We start from the raw sequence: 20,777 nt of genomic DNA on the forward strand, positions 1-20,777 counted from the left end.
TGCGAACGAGGTATCTAGGCCGCCCCGCCGGGGATCCCGCGGCGCGCGGTTGGGCCCACGCCCGCCGCGGCACGGGCACCGCTGTCTGGCTGCCGCCGGAGCAGCGCGGCCCCCGCAGACCGCCTATACCATGCGACGTTTCCTGCTGGTCTTCATCGTGCCTCCTGGCAGCGCCCCTCAAACTGCAGACCAGTGCTGGGCACTGCTGGCATCAGCCCGTCCAGCCAGTCTGGCTCCTGTGGGAGAGGCCAGGCTCAACTGCCTGGATAGGCAAAGTGCCCATGCAGCAGCCCCTGCGCTGTGCTGCCTCTGCTGCAGGATGCTGAGCCTGTGCTGTCCTGAAGCATCCCACATCTCCCTGCTCCCTCCTCAGGATGCCCCATGCACCTCTTGGCCTTCCTGACTGCTGTGACAGGTGAAGACGGGGGTCCATGGGCCAGTGTCCACTGTGCCCCATCCCTCAGTGGAGGAGTCAATGCCTGGGGGTGGGTTTCTGCAGGTGGTTGCATGCCCTGAATATGCTGTGCCATGGTCATGCCCTCTATGCTCCAGGCACAGCYATGTATTCCACATGTGTGGTCACAGGGATGTACTATGTGCATGCTTCAGGTTTGCATGTGTGCTATGTGCATGTGCATCTGTGTGCACATGCAGAAATGCCTATGTGTGTATGCTTCTGTGCATTCATGAATGCACATGCACATGTGCAGGGCTGTGTGCATGCCCTCAGTATATGTGTGTGCCCTGCACATGCATACACAGATGTGTGTGTGCATGCACACATGCCCTCTGCCGGTATGCACAGATGTGCGTCCATATGTCCTACTTGTGTACATAAATATATGCTGGTATACAAGTTCTTTGTGAGTGTGTGTACGCCCTGTGTGTGTGGACAGACTCATGTGTGCACAGCTGTGTGCGTGGACCTGTGCATGTACACGGGTGCATGTGTGTACAACCGTATGTGTGCACGGACGCGCGCGTGTGGAGGGCCGTCGGGTGCGCGCGTGCCCCGCATGCTCGCATGTGCAGGATCCAGCCCGGGTTTTCGGAGTGACTGGAGCCAGCGGCGCTCCCGGTCGGGGTCTCCGTCCCGAGCGCGTTCGGCGCCGCCGCCCAAGTTGGCGGAGCGGGTCCCGCCGCCCGGCGGCTCCGCGAGTTTTGCCGGGACGCGCCGCCCCCGCGAGGCTCCGGCAACTTTCGCTGAGCGCCCGGGGTGGAGCGGGTGCGGGGCCGGAGCAGGACGAGCGCTGCCGGGGAAGTGCGGGGGGCGCCGCGCCGTCCYGCCCCGACCGCCGGCGTCCCCCTGGATGTGCCGCTTTTCGCTGGGACTGAGCCGCCGCTGGGAGTCGGGGCAGCGTGGAGCCACGGGACCCGCCTGCGCCGCCCAGGGCCGCTCGGAGGTAGGAGCTGCCGGGGCCGTCGGGCAAGTCGGTACCGTGGGCCGGGGCTGGGGGAGCCCCGCAGGACAGGGCTGCGCGCTGGCGTCGGCGTCGGCCCTTCCACAGAGGCCGAGCCGTGCCGAGGCCGTCCCGTCGATGCCGTGGGACGGCGGACGGCGGGCCGGGCCCGGGACCATCTCAGAGAGCCTTCACGCGGGCCTCGCGCGTGGTGCGGTGCCCCCGCGTCCCCTCGGCCCCACTGTCCCGCGCAGTGGGTGGGCTGCGGTGCGCTGGGCGCAGCCCCTTTCCGGTAGCACAGGCTGGGCAGCAGCAGCGCAGCCGGCACCCGCCCGGGGCAGCTCCGCAGGGGCATTGGATGGGGCACAGCCGCTGGCAGGACATCGCTGCCCCGTGGCCCAGTGACAGCGCCTGGGGCTGCCTGTGGCGCAAGATGGTCCTGGTTGTGTGCGACCCTGCTCCTGAGCGGCGGCAGTGCCTCCTGTCCTTCCTCTGGTCCTCCTGCCCTGGGCCTATTGCAGCTGTGTGAGGCTCTGCCTGATGTCTTTGGGGCCTCCATGCCCCACTGCTTTGCAGGCCGGGGGCGGCTAGCCCAGACAGTGCTCTGCAGCCCCCCAGTCAAGTGCTGTATCTCCAAGGCTTTGACTTCTGTCACCCCCCCCTCGAGTGCTCAGGCCCCAGCCTCGGTGAGGAGCAGGAATCGCTGTTGGGACAGCGAGGGTCTCCCTGCTCCTACTGAGGCCCTGCTCCATTTGCTGACCAATCCATGTGGGCACCCTCTGGTTGGGCTGAGGTGCAAGGAGGCTCTGTGCACCCTGAGGAGCCTCCTCGACCCTGCAGCTCTGTGCCCAGGCCCTGTTGTATCTCAGCTCTCCAGCTTTTGACCCACAGGGCCCCGGGTGCTGCGCTTCTGTTCTCTCCATCTTGGTCATGGTTGCAACTGCCATGGAAGGATCACACACTGGGGGAAGCATCTCTGCTTTGAGGGCAAAGGCAGAGCTGCCCTTCCATCTTGTTTGTAGAGTACCTTGGTTCCCTATCTATGCTGGTTTTGAATGTCTGTCTGTCCTCCTCCATGCTTGCATGAGGAGAGCTGTTGCGCTTTAATTCTTGAAGGGCTGTGGTTGGCATTTGGGAGTAGAGTGTTAGATGATGGTGTTCAGCCCTGAGCCCTCTGCAACGGTGACCAGGTCTGACCTCTTTAGCAGAGGGCTCTAGGTGCCCCTGGATGCCCGCACCAGACGCCAGCCCTGCAGCCACRCTCCTAAAGCCTCCAGGGCTCTGCATTTGGGCTTTGACTGTGTGTTGTCCCCCTGGCTGGAACAAGGGACGGATGCAGCCCTGAGCAGTCTGAGGTAGTGGAGCAGATGGGCTGCAAAGGAGCTCAGGAGGAGCTGTGGGCTGAGGTCAGGCACAGCATGGAGAAGCTGGAGGGAGCAAGGCATCACCTGATTGGGGGCCATGTGAGACCTGGTCGCCCTGACTTGCAGATGAGCAGGAGGTGGCTGAGCCTGTGCCTGCACAGGCCATCCTTTTTGAGATTTAGCTAGAACAGCCACCAGGGCACCCCCAAACTGGTCCAAGTCCCCTGTGAGCTGGGAGAACCGGGAGTCTAAAGGCAAAGGAAGTTTCTCTCCAGAGGGCAGATTATCCTTGTTGCTGTCGGGGCGCCCTGGGCCAGGCCCTGCTCACACATCTGAGATCCAGGTGATCCTATAGGTGCCATGTGGCACTGAGGTGGCTGCCCCTCTCCTGTGCCGATTGCAAAGCCTGTGACTGAGGCCTAAGCGGGGCTCTGCTGCCAGGGCTGGAACACAAGAAGATGCTTCAGTAACAGGGAGGGTCCTGCATCTGGCTCCAGAAAGGAGATGGAGGTCCAGCAGAATATCCAGACACCTGCCTCCGCCATGCTCTGTTGATACCTGTAGTAAACCTGAGCGGATGGTGCAGCATCTGAACAGTGGACATTGGGTTTCAGTGTTGGGAAGAAGCAGCTGGATGAAGTTTCTCTTTCAGAAACTCAGACCTAGGAAAACTTTTCCCAGTGTGACTGGGCTGGTTTTCTCCAGCTAGGGTAGAGGCTGCTTCTGAGGGGATAAGGGGAGACAAAGGCACCCACTGTCCCCTCCATGCTGTTGTGAGTGTTTGAAGCTGGTTTATTTGTGCATTTGGCTTTGCATAGTGTAGGCTGGCTTGGTCCATGCCTTCCCTCCCGTCTTTCCCCAGCAAACAGTGAGGGTCCCAGCACTCAGCAAGGGTCTGTCAGAGGAAGGAGAAGTCTGCTGGAAATTGGGGCCCTGTAGCAGGTCCACACAAAACCTCCTTATGCCTGCCCCAAACTCCCCAGCTACCAAGGGTCCTAGTCCCTCTCAGAAGACTGGCACACACCAAACTGGGTCAAACTGCCCATCCTCAGAACCAAGCTAGCCCAGCTCCTGTCATATGTGCACACATGCTCTCAGTTGTGCTTGGGAGTGGACTTGGGTCCTCTGGGCAACTGCTCATCACCATGTCACTAGTACCTTGTAGGGGGGGGTTCATCTTCCCCCCCCCCCCCCCCCGAGTCTTTTCCATCATATACATAGATGAGCACAAAATCAGGAGCAGGTTGGGATCTGAAAGTGGCTGGTGTAGTGGGTGGGAGTGAATCAAACTCAGCCCTGCTTTCCCCTGATGGTGCTGGAGCTTGTTGAGCTGGGAGGATCTCCCAAGGAGCAGGGAAGTTTCCGTCTGGGGGAGTGAGTCAGCGCAGACACCTTGTGACGTGTGCTGTCATGCTGGGGCAGCCCAAGGAGGGGCCGGTTTTGAGGTTTTGAGCTCGGTCTCGGAGGAGCATTTGCAGTTCACTGCCTCAAGTGTGGAGGGTCGGTGAGCGGCAGACAGGCTGGGAGGCATGGGGGCTGTTAGTGACATAACTCGGCTGAGGACTCCCACCACAGTGCTGAGGAAACTGGCCAGCCCCCAGGCCCTAAGGAACAGACTTTCCCTTGTTGTTCTAGCATGCTGTGCAAGTGCACACATACTTGCACGCACATGCACCTGCACATGCATGCACCCTCATGCATATGCATAGGTACACTGGTGCACACATGTTCACTTATCTGCACGCTCACAAGTGTGATATGGCTTTCACAAAGGGATGTTTGTGATACCTCCTTGTCTTTCTTCCTTACAGGCCATGGTGCCTGCCCTTGTCAGTCTGCACCAACATACTAGAAGGAGGAAACCTTGGGTGTCCAACAGAGGCTCAGGAAGGGAGAACAATCCACCTACACCCAGAGCATCCTCTGGGAATGTGTGTGAACATGTGTGTGCATTCGTGCGCACCTATGGACGTGCATGCAGAGTGCCTGTGTGTGTGCGTACACGCCTGTATGTGTGCATGCACAATTATCTGTGTGTTTTGTGGGGTTCCCTACCTGGTTGGCATGTTGGAGTCCCTTTGTCCATGAGCCTCAGTTTATCTTGTTTTGTTCTCCTGGTGTTTAGCAATCCCAGTGATGTGATAAATAACAAAGGTCCCCAGGGTGGGTACGTGATGAGGGCTGAGGAGATTCTTCTACAGAAACCCTCCCAGGAACATGGCAAGTGTGGCTTCCCAAAATCCTTTCAGCACATTAAAACCCTTCAGAAACTGCAGAATAACAAGGGGAACAGCTGATAAAATAGCAGCCACCAAGTGGGAACAAGCAGCAAAAACAGTGAGTCAAGTTTCAGCTTTGCTGTATCTGGGTCTGAAGCTGGGGGAGAGTGGGGGTCCAGATGTGGTGCAACCCCACATCAAATCTCCCATCCCTACTTCCTACCCCTAGTCCAGGGGCAGCAAGCCCTGGTGGCTCCCAGTGCTCCCTGAGGTAGCAGTGACCATGGCTTTAAGTGATGGGGTTGCAAAATGCAGGAGATGGAGCAGGTCTCCAGGCAAGCAGGAGGAAAGCAGTGGTCTGTGCTCACTCTCTCCAAAAGTGGCAGGTACTTTGAGAGAGACAAAAGCGTCCCAACAAGAAAGGGATTGCTGAGGCTGTGCGTGGTAGAGGCGAGGAGGGGCAGGGAGTCACCCCTCATATCTCTCAGAAGATAGAGGGGGTCTCTTTTCCAAAAGCAGGAGCAACGTATGCTTCCTGAGTGCCCAGCGTGATCATGAGACAGGCAGTCCCACAGATTAAAAGGGGTTGATAGTGTATTTTAAATGTTTTAACCACTGCTGACATCCCCATCGGGTCCTGCACATTCTCCTGCTCCCATCCTCTGAGGAGTCCTGCGGGCAGAAGCTGTTGAGGTGGGAACAGGCTCAGTATGGATTGTCCTGACCATGGTGGGAGGACAGAGGACATTGCAGCTCACTGCCTTCTCTGCCTCAGGAACACAGGGTTTCCTGCATTACAGCCCCCCCCCCTTTTGGGGGTGTCCCTCCATATAGCACATGTGTGTGCTGCAGTGGGAGGTGATGTCCTGGTGCCAGGGGAAGGAGCTGTGCCTGGCAGGGGCTCCCACAGCAATGACTCACAGCTGGGTGTTTATGGGTCCCACATGTTCAGTTTTGCTGTTTCCCTCCAGCACAGGGAAAGGAAGGGAGAAGTATAAAAATTCCTATTGCAGCTGCTGCTATGTCTGCACCCTCTTTACCCTTGCCCCAAAACCTTGTCCCCACTCAGACCCTGCTCCACTGTGGGCAGGGGCCAGGGAAGTGGCTTTATGGGAGCAATTTGCAGAGGCAGAGCATGCTGGTGGCCAAAGCAAACAACATGCAAGCCTGTGACAATTGCCTGCCTACCCTGGGACCACCTATCAAGCGCCACCACTCCAGCCCAGCTTGCCACGGCTTCCTGGCTGGCTCAGCCAGTGGTTGAGGGCCAGGGGTCCCTGCCTTGCAGGAGGAACCAGCACAGGGAGTGCAGAGAGGTGAGCTCCTGCCCTGCAGCCCTCCTTCATGGGCTACCTGTGTCTGTGGCTGCACCAGAGAGCAGGTGGCCCAGGCTGCGCCCCAGGTCGACCTGCTTTCCCCTCTTCCCAAAGCATATATATGTTAGCATGTGCTAACATATCTGGAGGCATGTCACTGCATGGTCATGAGTGGGCGTAGGTGCATGCAGGAGTGAAGGGCTGGATTTTTTTGCCTCCCTGCAGGGACATGGCGCATGGATGGTGGTGTACTATGGCTGGTGCAAAGCTGTGCTGCTGGAGGGGTAGGTGGGCTGGGAGAGAGCTCTGGTCCTTCTTGAAGCAGTGCAAAGGGCAGAGAAGAGTTTTGGCATGGGATGGGGAATAAGGGTGTGTTACTGTAACGAAGACAGCAACTGGGGCTTGAGAGGGAGGTAGGGAGGGAGAATGGAGCAGAGGATGTCCCGAATCTGTCCTGGCATGGATATCTCTGCCCCTTACCCTCTCTACACATGCATCCTTCCCCTAGAGCTGGTCCTGTCTCTGCCTCATCTTTTCCAGGCAAGGGACCACCTTGGAATGGGCTTGGCAGCCCACACCAGCACGGGATCACAGCCCTGAATTGTCCCTTTTCAGACTCTCTGAACCCGAATCAATGTGCTTTGTGGCAGCGGCGGTCCCTGGGCAGATTAGCTTCCCCAAGCAAGAGAATCTGGACTTACAGAAAGGCCTGGCCCAACAGCAGGGTCTGTTGCATAGTGAGGCAGCTGGGCGGGAGGTCTGCATATAACCTTTGCTGGAGGCAGAGGTAGGAAAGCATGTGGAGACAGGGGAATAGCTCCCACTATGTGGACTAGCCTAGCCCTGACTCAGTCCTGGGACAACTTCTGTGCAGAAGGGGATTCGATCCTTTTTGTCCCACTGTCATTGGCCTTTTTCTGTCCCTGACAAGACCCTGGTGCCTAGGGAGGGTGTACAGCATGGGGAAGATCTCACAGCTGGCGAGGAGTGTGTTGGTACTGCCAGACCCTACCTGCCCTGAGAGGTGGCTGAGACACGTCCCCTTGATCCCTGACTGCCACTGGCATGGGGGAGCATTGGCTTCTCAGCAGCTCTCTCCTAGCCTTGCTCCTCACATCCATGTGCTGTGGCTCAGCCTGGCCCTCCACCACCAGCAGTTCCCATTCCTGAAGCTGCTCTAGCCATAGCTCTGCTGGCTCTATTGCCTCAGCATGGGAACTTGGAGCTTAAGCTAGATCAATATTTTTCCTAAGGCCCTGTAGGGTTAAATCAATTGGGCATGTGGCTGACCCTGGGGTCACAATGTGGCCAGGGAGGGGATGGCAGAATGGCTGCCTGGGCTCTGTGCCTGTAGCCAAAGCGTACCTCACAGTGGAGTGGGATGCCCAGCCTGTAATTCTGGGGGAGGAAGAGATATGCAGGGATGGCCTCCTGGGGCATCTCCTCACCCCAGCCCCTTGCCGCACCCACAGCCAAGCCCTCCGTCTGCTTCTCTGCTCTGGCCCTCCCTTGTTCCCTTGCTGGGGCAGGGATGGGAATGATTGGGTCTGCACCATGTAGTGCCCCCCCCCACACACTGCTTTTGCAGTTCCAGGCATGTGTGCAAACACATGTGCAGGCATGTGTGCAAACATGTATGCCTATGCACACATACATGCGTGAGTACATACAGGCAAGCGCAACTCCTCCCTCAGGAAACATGTCCACACACACAAACACAAATCGCTCCCCGCACATGCAGASATGTATGGCCAAACTTGTGCAGTTACACACACTTACAAAACTACAGATGCTCCCACACATGCAGACACAGAGCCCTCCCCCAGGCCCCCCACGCTGGGGGCTGTGCTAGGCGAGTTGATGGATTGTGCCACACACAGCTCAGTGCTGCTGGTCTATCGGCTGGGATCTCGGCCGTGTGGGCTAATCCAGCCCTGACATCACATTCCTCCGCAGTGGGACTCCAGGGCTGTTAACCCTGCTGGGGCCAGGCTTAAATGGAAGGTGCTGGGGGCAGAGAGGGGCTCCTGCCACCATGCAATGCTGGCTTTGGTGGGAGTGCTCCTGCCTGGTGCTTGCTGCACCCCGCTGCTGTGAGCTAGCCAGGCCTGTCAGTGCCATGCTGAGCACGCTGGGGAGGATGGGTACAATTTCCTGGCTCCTGAGCTTGGCCTCACAAGGCAGGGGCTGGGGTGGCAGCCAGGCAGGGTGGGTGCAGCCCTGTGCTTATCTCTTTCAGACAGGTTTTCTAAGGGCGTGTGATTCCCCAGCTTGTCCCTACATCACTCCATCTCTCTCCCTCCTTTCCCAGGTTTCTTAGTCTGCTCCACCATCCATCCGTGTAGGTATTTCAGCTCTTTCTGCCATACAAGCTCCCTGTGTCTTCCTTTGCTTGCTATCTTTTGCCCCTTCTCTGTCTCTTTGCCTCCCCCCCCCCCAAGTTCTCCAGTGTCCTTGGGAAAGTGGAGCCAGATGACAGATTTCAGGCATGTTTGCAGGAAATAAAAGGCAAGGAGCTGGGGGGATGGCTGGTCCCGACCCCCTCCCGTGCAACATTTTTGCGTCTGGATCCAGCCCCGCTTCAACTGTTCCTGCTGCTGGCTGCAGTCCTTGTTTTCTTGGCAGAGGGGAGGAGGAATGTGTTTCAGTTTGAGTTTCTTGGCAGGAGGAGACCGAGGGAAGATTCCCCTCAATCCCGGCTGCGCCTGGCTCTCAAATTTATGCCCATAGGCTGCAACTTGGGTGGGCCTCAGCGGTGTGCGGCAGGCGGGGGAGGCAACTGTGGGAGGGGGGAGCTGTGGGTTGGTTCCCATTGGTTCTCTGCTCCCTCCGGCCCCCTCCAGCTCCCCTGCTCAGGGGCCTCCTGGGGCTGGGGAGCCCTTGTGGACCCCGCCAGGCCTGGGGGGAGCATCCTGCAGCCAGGACCCTGGGGCCTGGGATGTTTTCCCTCTTGCACAAGGTGCCCCTCCCACACCAGTGCTCAGCAGGGCAACATGTGGGAGCTGGGGAAAGCCACCATGGTCTTCGTGCTCACCCAGCACCCGCATGCCTCCTAACTGCCCCCTGGCAAGAGCCCAGCCTGTGTCAGGCTGGATTTAGTGGCCAAACTCCTCCCTGCGTCCCGAGTCCAGGAAGGAGAGGATGTCCTGGCACAACAGGACGCTGACCCTCCTGCTGTACCCGTGGGACCAGGTGATGGGCACCCACCAAACTGCCCAGAGGGGAAAGAGGAGGGGACATTCCTTTCAGGTCATGAGATGAAGCACCAAGCCTGGCAGTCATAAGGTGGGAGTGATGTGCCTTGTGCTACATGCCTGTGTGCTCTCTACATATGGTCATATGCTATGCACCCACATGTGGTCTGTGTGTGCCCCCGCATATGCCATGCATGTCTCTGTGCATGTGTGCTGTGTGCATGCATGCCGTGTTTGTACACGTGCAGTTTGTGTGGTGGTCTTTCTGCATGTATGTGCACATGTGTGCCGTATGTCTGCATGTGTGATGGTGAGATGGCAGGGGCTGCTGAGCATGGCATGGATGTAGCCAGGCACATGGTAGGGTGAACATGGATGAGGGTGGCCATGGTAGAGGGGACAGCACAAAGGCTATAAATGCATTAACCCCATTGTTGGAAGGGGTAGATACCCCACATGGTGCCCCCACTTTCCCTGGGACTCAGGCCAGCAGGAGCAGGGTGTGTGAGGCTCTTCTGTGTCCCCAGCCTGGATGCTGTACCCGCATGGAGTGAAGGGGTCGCCTGTGCTTCTACATCTTCCCCTTCCCAGATGTAGGAGGCCCCAGAGATGCCACGTGAGACCCACAGCAGTTGTAACCCCTGCAGGCCTGAAAACTTTGGGGGCTGTGCAGACACATGTAGTGTTCATGAGTGTATATATGTGTATGTGCATGTACCTGTGCAGGTGTATGAATATACTTATGTGGTTACATATATCTGTGCAGGTGTTAAGTACATGCAAGCATGTAGAAGTGTATCTGTATTTCTGCATGTGCGTGTTCATGTGCTTATTTATCTGCGTCTGTACTTGTGTAGGTAAGCATGTGTATGTCTTTGCTCATGTGTGCACATGCCTGCATGTATCTGTGCATATGTGTGGATGCATGTGTGTGCGCATCTTCCTATATGCCTCTACAGATATGTGCAAATGTATGTTCATACATTTATGTGTGTTTGTCTGTGCATGTGTGAATAGGTATGTGTGCGAAAAGGCTGGGATCTGTGATCGACTCCATTACTAGACAAACATTTGTGAGGGGCCTGCATGCTCTTTCCTTGTTAGCTGCTGTGGCTAGGGTAGTGGGAACATGGAGAGCTTTCCCTAGAGCTACTCTCCCAATTTGCTGTGAGGCCCAGGGCCAGCCTCACCCCCATTTCTTACTTTTCCTCCTCATCTCTTTCCCTTCACTGCCTCCTGCCCTTCCACCTTTCCTGGGCACTCCATCCCCCTTTGCTTGCCCTGCTGCCCCTCCACCCCATTCTTCCTGTCTGACACTCTCACAAAGCCCCGAGACAAGCTTTCAAAGAGGCAACTCATGCGGAAGAATCACTGTCCCCTTCACCCCTCATGCTCCAAATGCAACCCGTCACTTTCCCAGCAGGGCAGGGGGCTTTCACCCCCCCCCCCGACCCTTGTTTGGGGCGATTCACTCCATTTCTCAAAGGGGGAGGCTGAGGATATGGGAGGCCTGGTACCAGCATCACTTGCGTGCAGCTCTCCCTCATCCCCTGCTTCTTGCTCCTCCCAGAGCCACTCTCCCTCTCGCAAGGCTTTGAGACGGGGAGGGGAGGTTGGGACCAGAGTTGTGGGCTGGGACCTGGGTGCAGGCACTGGAGCCGAAGTTAGAAATCTGACCCTGGGCCGGGCCAGGCAGAGACAAGTGGAAACGAGACCCAGCAGCCAGGCAGGGACACAGGCAGGGATGCACGAGTGGGCTGAGCTGAGCCCTATGGGCAGAGAGTGGATGTGTGGGTGGGACAGGGCTGGATTTTGACCTGTAGGCAAGGTGGGGACCCATGAACAAGGCAAGGCTGGGGCCTGGCAAGAGTATGGTGCCAACCCTTGGCCAAAAGCTGTTCTGTGTGTGCCTCAGTTTCCCCTTTTGGCAGTTGGGGCTTGCAATATTTACCTCTCTAAGTATGTTTGAATGTGTTTGTCCAGGTGTCTGTGCATACATGTGTATTTCGACCCCCTGCAGCAGACTTTGAGCTGGGCTCAGGACTCTTGCTCAGAATCCTCTTCATGTAGCACCAAACACCAGGCACCTTGACAAGTCAGTACCTGGGGATGCTTGTGGTGTGGGCTTGACTGCAGCGGTGATATTGCTTGTGCCAAGCTGTTGGAGTTTGCCTCGTTGCTGCTCTTGTACTTGGGGTGGGGGTGGGGGAGTGCCCCCCTCCCCATGCTGGTGCTTCCAGGGCCTGGGGTGCTGTTGGGCACTGGGAGAATGGGAACGGACATGCTGGCTGTAGAGGGGGTGGCAGGTCCTTTCTAGCCCAATTTATCTGCCTGGGACCCTCCTTATTGATGGTCATACCTCAAAATGGGGGCATAGGGTGCCCACCCTTGTCATCCGCCCTTTCAGGCTTGGCAGTACCCCCAGCTGCGTGGGCTGCCCCTTGCCATGGGCTCCAGGCAGAGGTCTGCAATGTAGTTGGGGTGCAGAGGCGGGTAGCACAGGAGTGCATGCGCATGTGCCCGTAAGGTGTGGGCAAGGCCGCGGGGAGGGTCCAGGGGAGTGCTTGGGGTGGCCCGGACGTGGGGTTCTGCGRGGCTGTGGAGAGCGCCGAAGTGGGCCGGTCCCGCGACTGTGACTGCACTGCAGCTACCCCTGCTGGGAACAGGTCGGCGGTGCCGCGTGCTGCTGTGGGCCGGCCCTGCGACTGTGATTGCGCTGCGGCTACCCCTACTGGGAACAGGTCGGCGGTGCCCCGTGCTGCTGTGGCTGGAGCCCCTGTAGGGGAACCCACAGGAGCAATGAGTTTRCTGGGCCTCTGCCTAGCCTCAGCAACAGGATGGGAGATGAGCAGACCGTGGCTGGGCCCGGGAGGAGAGAGTGAGGAGAGGTTCTCTGGAGGGTGACATGTGCTCACCTTTGTCTTAGGCTGGCTCCTGCACTGGAACCTGTGTCTACCCATCTGCAAGGACCAGATGTGCCCCTGAGCCTAGCCAGGCCCTGCTGCATCATGTTCAACCCCATGAATCCCCCAGTCACCAGCTATGTTGAACACTGCTACTTGCACCCACTCCCTGGACCGACCCCTGGCACCCCAGGGCCACAAGGTTGGTCATAGAGCCCTCATGCTGACCTAGCCTGGCCTCAGTGAGGTCCTGGCAATGCCTGACACAGTCATGGAGGTGCCTGATTTCTGTTTCAGTCCTTGGATTCAGAGGTGCTTATGTGTGAGAGCCTGGGGCTGGCTTGTGCCCTTTGTGTCCTCACACCCTAACAAGTTCTCCCAGCTTTCTCTTCCCCTCCACCAGGACTTGACTTCTCCTTGTGCCATCAGTCAAACCTCATGGGCAGCCACCATGGTTATGGACTGGTGCCAGGCACCGAGCACCCAGGCACTGGTGATGGTAAGTACCCAGTCTCTGGGGCAGGGTAGACAGGTGTGTTGCAAGGGATTTAGTGCCCGCCCCCCCAGGGGATGATGTTCATTGTGTCAGGAGCACAGGTGTGTGTGGAGAGGGGATAAAGCACTGCTGGGGCAATGATGGCTATGACAGGGCAGGAGAGTCCAAGGGCTTCAGGTCCCTTCTTCAGGAGAGTGATGCTGTGAGCAGCAGATGGGTATGTGCCAATAGGTTTATGCAATTTTTTTGGATTTGTGTTGGCCTGTGGTTGAGGGCACATGTTGGCCAAGGGATTTAGGCACTTTTCTTAGGATGACATTGGCTATGGCAGAGGGAGTAGGTGTGTGCCAAGGGGTTCAGGTTCCCTCAGGGACATGGATGATTGTGGGAGGGAGGGAGGGATGCTTTTAAGCCTTGCCATAGCCCAGCGCCAGCAATTGGCACACTTGGGCTACTCCTCCAGGCTCTGTAGCACCATGCTTGTGTCCTTGGGGGTTTCTTCAGCCTCCTGGGACCCAAGCTAATAGGAGTGCCCCCTACTGTCTACCACTGTCCCAGGCTCACGGTTCTCAACGCCCCGTGGTGCAGGCAAGCTGGGCAAGAAGCGGGCACTGTCCATCTCGCCCCTGTCAGACTCTAGCATTGACCTGCAGACGGTAATCCGCACTTCGCCCAACTCCCTTGTTGCTTTCATCAACTCCCGCTGCGCTTCCACCAGCAGCTCCTACGGCCACCTCTCCATCAGCACCATCAGGTGGGCGCTGGATGTCAGCCCTGTGGGCATGCACACAGCCTCTCATTGTGGGAGCCTGAATGCCAGTGCCCAATGTGGGGAGTGCCTCGCGGGACTAGAGAAGGGGGGGGAGCAGTTAGCACAGAGTGGCTTACCTGGGGAGGGCAGTGGGGGCTGTGGATTAGAGCAGGAGTGGCTGGGAGATCAGATGCCTGGGTTTTCTGCCTGACTCAGAGGGTCTAAAATTTGTCTTGTGCTGGTGTCATCTGTTCATCCCTCTTGCTCTTTGCAGTCCATCATTGGGGTACCAGAGTCCTCCAGGTCAGCAGAAGAGCCAAGGGCACCTGCTTGGCCATGCTCCTCTGCTGCCCCCATGTAGCTCCCATGAACATCTGCCCACCTGCCCAGGACTGCTGCACCGTGCCTCAGCTCATGGCACCCTGAAACACTGCCAGGTAAGGGGGCCCAGGGGATGTTTCTGGTGGTGACCACTGATGCCACTTAGCTCATCTGATTTGAAGAACATACTGGGGACAGGGAGTGTTCCTCCTGTATGCATGCCCTCAACAGGGTCTCTGCCATGCATCCACGGTAGGAGGTGGTCCAGTGGGCATCCCACTGCTGTTTTTCACTCCCCCTCTCTCCCTGCCATGGTAGCAGCTGAAGTTGGAGCGGAGCCTGAGCAGCCCTTTGACAGCCAAATACCCGGAGGAGAGATCTGAGGGTGATGTCTCCAGTCCAGCCTCCACAGGCACCCAGGTACCCCACATGGTGGGGATGGTTGAGACCATCCTCTTTCCTCTGGGCTCCACACTCCTCTTCAGTGTAACTCCCAGTGACAAGAAGCACAAGAGATCACATCTGGGAGTGCTAATCTAGCTGTGCGTGCCCAGGACCCCTTGCTGGGGATGCTTGATGTTCGGGAGGATCTGGAGAAGGAGGACGGGAAACCTGAGGCTGAAACTGTCTACGAAACCAATTGCTACTGGGATGGATGTGCCAAGGAATTTGACACACAGGAGCAGCTGGTGCATGTGAGTTAGGTCCTACCTGGGCCCCATAGCCTTAGAACTTTCCCCCAGGATGCTTGCTGACATCCCTCTGTGTCAGCTTTTGATTCTACCTTGAGACTGACCTATGGCTGGGCTGAACTCCCCTAAGAACTCACCACAGAGGTGAGCGGTGTTGGAAGTTGTTCCTAGGGAGGGAGGGACATGCATCCTCTACTTCTTGTAGGTAAGTTCGTGGTAATCCCCCCATGCCATGTCCCTCGGGGGATCTCCCTAATCTGGCCCTTCCTTACTGCTCGAGCAGTTCTCCTGAACCCCTGCTTTCCAGACTTGCTCCTTTGCTCTCTGTGTCACCCTCCAGCCACTCCAACTCCCTTCTATGCCCTTGATAAACCTCCCTAGAATCACCTTGACCCCAATGTCTTCTCTTGGTCCTCCCAAGATAATCCTCAGCTAACTCCTGTATCCACTGCCTCCTCCAGACTCCAGCTGACCACTCCATATCTCCTTAACCCCTGTGTCTCCACCAGCCATCCCAGTCCTTCAACATCCACCTTTCTGTATCTGCTGATCCCCTGGTGCCCTCCTCAGTGCCCAAGTGATGCCTCTCTCTCTCCCCAGCACATCAACAATGAGCATATCCATGGGGAGAAGAAGGAGTTTGTATGCCACTGGACAGCTTGTTCCCGGGAGCAGAGGCCCTTCAAGGCTCAGTACATGTTGGTGGTGCACATGCGGCGTCACACAGGCGAGAAACCTCACAAGTGCACGGTGAGCTGGCCTGGGTCTCTGTATAGCTCTGGCTAAACTGTGGTGCCTTGCACCAGGCAGAGTTTGGGGCAGGGTGAGGCTGGCAGATGCCGGTATGTGGCACTGAAGGGAGGGGAAGATGGGGTGGGAGGTGGGACAGACAGGGTGATCAGGAATATTCTAGTTTATGATAGGATGGGATGCATGTGTGGCAGGCCACAGCCCATGTGATAAGTGTATGGGCGCAGATGCATATGAGGTAAACGGGTATGTAGTAGGTCGGGCACATTGTGGCCAGTGTATAGTGAGGTGCCATGATGTATGCCAGAAGGGTAAAGGGCTGTGTGGTGGGGTGGGGACATGCACCTGCATGTGTGTTGTGTGTGGGAGGCATGGCATGTGTCCATGGCAGATGTGTTATGGGTATATAGTATGGGAGTGATGTGGTACAGGTCTGTTGAAGGTATGTGGCGTGTTTCACCCTGCCTGTCTGCACAGTTTGAGGGCTGTAACAAAGCTTACTCGCGCCTGGAGAATCTCAAGACACATCTCCGCTCACACACGGGTGAGAAACCCTACGTGTGTGAACACGAGGGTTGTAACAAGGCCTTCTCCAATGCTTCTGACCGAGCCAAGCATCAAAACCGCACCCACTCCAATGAGGTACAGTTCATCTGGGGCTCCTTTGCACCTTCTAGGGCTCCCCCTATGAACCCTGACTTGTCCTATAACGCCTAAACTGCCTGTATGCCCAGGTCTTTCTCTGTGTGTGCCAACTCTCTCCTTGCCTACTCCAAAAATTTTGCCCCCCTGTTCCCCTCCTAGGGCACCTGCATACCCCCCAAAGCCTCCTGACTCCTCGCCCTGCTCCCGTGCAATACAGTGCTTGCATTACTCCTCAGGTTTCTCAGTGCCCTTCTTCAAGGCCCTGTTAAAGCACCTTACATGCCCTTCCAAGAAGATACCTCCTCTTTGATCCCTTCCCACCTCCAGTTCCCAAGTCATCTGGAAAGCGGGAGGAGGGTGCTCTACTCCATGCCCTGGAGGTGCTGTATTGGGAGGGGTCTCTATTTTGAGCTGACATACTCCCTCCTGCATTCCTACATTTTCCCCTGTCAGAAGCCCTATGTGTGCAAGATCCCAGGCTGTACCAAGCGCTACACGGATCCCAGCTCCCTGCGCAAACATGTGAAAACTGTGCATGGCCCTGATGCCCATGTCACCAAGAAGCACCGAGGCGATGTGGTGCCAGGCCGTGCACTGCCTGCCCCCAGCATCCCTCCTGACATGAAGCAGGAAAAAGACACCAATGGTCCTAGCGAGGCCCGGAAGGATGACAGCAAACTCTTGGTGCCTGACATGGCCTTGGTAAGGAGCTGGGGCTTTATGAAGCCACAGGGACACCCAGCCAGGCCTGACAGAGGAGTCAATTTGCATGGTGGAGAAGACATCTCCATATATGGCAGGGTGGGAGTTCCCAGTTCGTATTAAGTGTGTAGTGAATATCCTACCTCATTTTTTCCCCTCATTAATGTTGTGGGTCTTCCCAGAAGCCACAGCCCAGCCCAGGTGGGCAGTCATCGTGCAGCAGCGACCACTCCCCTCTTGGTAGCACCACCAACAATGACAGTGGGGTGGAGATGACCGGCAATGCAAGCGGGAGCTATGAGGATCTGTCCACATTGGAGGAGGTGGTGCCTGGGGAGCCCATGGGCACCTCAGGACTCATGGCCCTCCACAAACTAGAAAATCTTCGCATTGACAAATTGAAGCAGATGAGGAAGCCATCAGCTACCAAGGGCCTGAACTTGCCAGCCATTCCTGGAGCCGGTGAGACCCTGGTACTCTCCCACCTGGATGCAGGGGCAGCCCTGTGGGCACTGTGTCGAGCAAGGTGTTGTTTCCAGTCTAAGTGGTTTCTGCAGCTTCCTTTTGCTAGGATAGGGCCCCCAACATGTGGGTTGTGCCCTCATCTGCTGCCCTCTCCTTGTTTCCACCACTTGACCCTGTTTCCTGTCCTAGCAGGCACCAGTTATGGGGGAGGCTGCATCTTGGTACTTGAGATGGCTGCATGTTCCTCCTCTAAATGCTGGTGTCATGCTGTGCTCTGATGTAACTCCCCCTTTCCTTTCTCCAGGCCTGCCTGGGGAGATGCCTGGGATCTGCATGCCACCCCCAGTTGCCTCGCGCCGCCGCATCTCAGAGCTGTCMGCTACAGAGCTGGGCATGCCACTGAACGAGCGCCGGAGCAGTGCCACCAGCACCATAAGCTCAGCCTATACTGTTAGCCGACGCTCTTCCATGGTGTCCCCATACCTGTCTGGGCCATGTCTGGGGGGTGAGGCAGGGGCGCTGTCCAGTGGGGCAGGCCTGGCAGACGGCTATGACCCCATCTCTCCAGATGCATCACGACGCTCCAGTGATGCCAGCCACTGCGGAGGGCTGCCAGGTGTGGGCAGCCTCACGCCAGCCCAGCGCTACCGTCTCAAAGCCAAATATGCTGCGGCCACAGGCGGCCCTCCACCCACCCCACTACCCAGCATGGAGCGGGTGGGCATGGGCAGCCACAGCAGCTTACCTGGGGACTACCTTACACCAGCTATGCCCTCCTTCCTGGCAAATGGTTCACTGCGAAGGCATAGTTCCAACGACTACCCTGGCTATGGAGGCAGTGTTCATCCTCACCTGGTGCCAGGGAATGGTGTGCGACGGGCCAGCGACCCTGCCCGGACAGTGGCCAACCCCCATGCTCTGCCCAAGGTGAATCGTTTTAAGAGCGTGGGTAATGTGAATGTGCCAGGAGTGGGCAGAGTTGCCCTGCAGCCCTTGGGCGATTCCGACACCAACCTACAGCACCATGTATTCTCCCCACGCCCACCCAGCATCAGTGAAAATGTTTTCCTGGAGAGTGTGAGCATGGAGGGCCCTGGCGCAGGCGCAGAGTCTGGCTTGCTGGAGGTGGAACGGTACTTGAACTACCCTGAGGACCACTTCCAGTGCCAGGGGACAGGCATGGAGCTCCAGGGTGAAGGCCCCTACGGCAATACTCACCGGACCACGGGGAGTATGCAGCTGAACCCAGGTGGGCATGGGGATATGGAAGGGGGTTTGCTTCAGTCTGAGTTCTCCCTCCCTCAGTGCCAGATGAATCAGCACTTCATGAGTATGCGTGCTGGCAATGGGACTGTGCCTGTTCCTTGGGATGAACCTCTCCAGGGCAACCTCGAGTTGAATTCTGGGCAGTCAAGTGTTGTTGCCCCCACCACTCCCATGTCAGGGAGACACCGTCAACAGCACAGTACTCAGTACTCGCTACCCAGTGCTTGTGGGCAGCAACCCAAATTCGTGAGCACATGCCAGGACAATGGATTTTCCAGTGGGCACCGGCTCAACCGACTGCAGATCAAATCTGAGCAGCATTACCCAGCACCTGCCCCGGCACTTGCTCCCTGCCAGAACGCCAAACCTGCCAGGCCCATGCAGCCTCCTGCATCCTATGGCCAAGCCATGAATGTGGGGCCTGGTGGTTACCCGTCCGAGGAGCAGGCAAGTGTCAGTTACATGGGCATGTTGAGCCCGAGAGGTAGAAGAGCCCAGACCCCTACCCTGCAGGCCAAAGAAGTGATGGTCCGTAGCTATGTGCAGGCCCAGCAGGCTCTGATGTGGGGAGACCAACTAGCTTCCAAGGGAGGGGAGGCAGGCATGGAGTCGGACAACGAACCTGGACAGTGCCAAGCCATGCAAACACCACTATACCTCAGCCCCAAGTACTCTGGTTATCAAGACAAACAGGATCACCTGCAAGGCCTGGCAGAAAACCAGCACCTCCTAACGCCCCCATGCTTTAGCCCTGAGATGGTGCCACACCCACCTGATGGTCCCAAACCACCTGGGCACCAAAACAGTCTGGCCTATGCAGGCAATCTTGCAGAGCCAAGCCATTCCTATGAGGGAGTGGAAACCAGCCCCCGATGCGTATTTCGCTTGCCGCCTGTCCGCTCCACGCTCCAGGGCCCCGATCATCCCCTGCTATATTACCCAGGCCAAGGTACACACAGAGACATGGGCAAAGGTGGGCATAAGATGCTGGGGCAGATAGCAGCAAGTTGTGGGGGTTCTGAGCATTATGATGGAAGCTTGGAAGAAGTGAAGGGCAGCTCCTATCCCTACCTGGATTCAGGGGAGCAGGTGGCCAACAGCCTGGACTCGCTGGACCTGGAGAACACACACCTTGACTTTGCTGCCATTGTGGAAGATTCAGAGGCACCTGCACTGCTGCCTGGCCCCCCAAGCCCTACAACTGGTCTTCTGCTGCCTGCATCTGGTGGTGCCAACATGGCTGTGGGTGACATGAGCTCCATGCTGAGCGCTCTGGCAGGCGAGAGCCATTTCCTCAACTCGCTGTCCTAATTGGGGGGCACAAGCTATCACGTGGGCGTGTCTGCAGCTGGTGTGTGTGGGGGCTCCCCAGACTTTATTTGGGCAGAGGCAGGAGATCCCCTGGAGCTCTCCACCGTTTATGTCTTGAGGACTGGAACACCCCCACAGTCTCCCCCAGTTTGTGGGTGTCAGGCTTTTTTCATGGGAAGGACCCTGCTGAGTCCAAGATACAACTGGAAGAGGGGTTCCTGGGCACCTCTGCAGCAGCTAACTTGCTATACCCRGCCCCTCCATTCCAGTGCCACCTTTCCCTGCCTTCCCCAGGCCTCTGGACCAGGAGGTCCTGTGCAAAATTTTGATGTCAAAACCAAAGAGTTCTGTCCCTGCAGGCTTCCTCCATATGTCCCTGCTGCTCCCCCTCAAATCCTAGTCTGTCAGGACTTCAGCCGCTCTTTGCTTGACAAGACCACCCCACCTTGCTCAAGGATGGGAGAAGGGAGAGGCTATTCTCCAGCATGAAGATGTTGGGGGGAGGCATGGGGTGCCTGGTGCTGCCTGCACCACTGTATATAGTGTGCATATGTGTATGTTTCCCTTGGCGGTGTCACCCTAGACTTTTTTTTGTTTGAAAGCAACCACGGTGCCCCTCCCTCCCCATTAAACCCTTTCTCAGGGGAGTGTGAGCTGTGTGCCTCTATATCCCTGCAGATGGGCTCCAAGCTGACCCGCGTGCCTAGTGCTATATACGCCCTCCATCCCTTTTCCCTCAGCAGGGACTAGGATGGCCCATTTGTGCCAGGTTCTGCAAAAGCACTTGCCTTTGAATTGGGCTTCCACCTGCAGCAGGTGCTGTCCAGATGGCTACTTGCATGGGGATTCCCATGGTGGGACAAGGGAGAGGGAGAAGGGGGAGTGTTGCTTCCCTTGCACAGGCAGAATCACACTAACGCCTACACACACGGAGGAATAATCTCAAGGTATGGTTCAGTGCCTCCGGGGCTGCACCTGGATC

The 20,777-nt window shown here is 57.3% G+C and overlaps 1 protein-coding gene across 2 annotated transcripts; it reads left to right on the top strand.

The window, feature by feature from the left end:
• The first annotated feature begins 1,341 nt into the window (after positions 1-1,341).
• GLI1 (GLI family zinc finger 1) lies at positions 1,342-20,556 on the top strand. 2 transcript variants are annotated; one of them, XM_085316220.1, is made up of 12 exons: positions 1,342-1,403; positions 12,420-12,598; positions 12,800-12,895; positions 13,451-13,646; positions 13,918-14,080; positions 14,283-14,384; positions 14,519-14,659; positions 15,257-15,406; positions 15,884-16,048; positions 16,505-16,753; positions 16,936-17,215; positions 17,523-20,556. In XM_085316220.1, exons 2-12 carry the CDS (start codon positions 12,502-12,504, stop codon positions 19,793-19,795), a joined length of 3,912 nt encoding a protein of 1,303 aa, XP_085172346.1. In that variant the 5' UTR covers positions 1,342-1,403; positions 12,420-12,501; the 3' UTR covers positions 19,796-20,556. The 2 variants fall into 2 exon arrangements, with proteins under 2 accessions (XP_085172346.1, XP_085172347.1); XM_085316221.1 differs by lacking the exon at positions 1,342-1,403 and adding an exon at positions 11,569-11,588.
• Positions 20,557-20,777: the final 221 nt, after the last annotated feature.

The sequence above is a fragment of the Rhea americana genome, unplaced genomic scaffold, assembly GCF_003343005.1.
Source record: "Rhea americana isolate MKP2758 unplaced genomic scaffold, rheAme1 scaffold_457, whole genome shotgun sequence".
Taxonomy (NCBI): Eukaryota; Metazoa; Chordata; class Aves; order Rheiformes; family Rheidae; genus Rhea; species Rhea americana.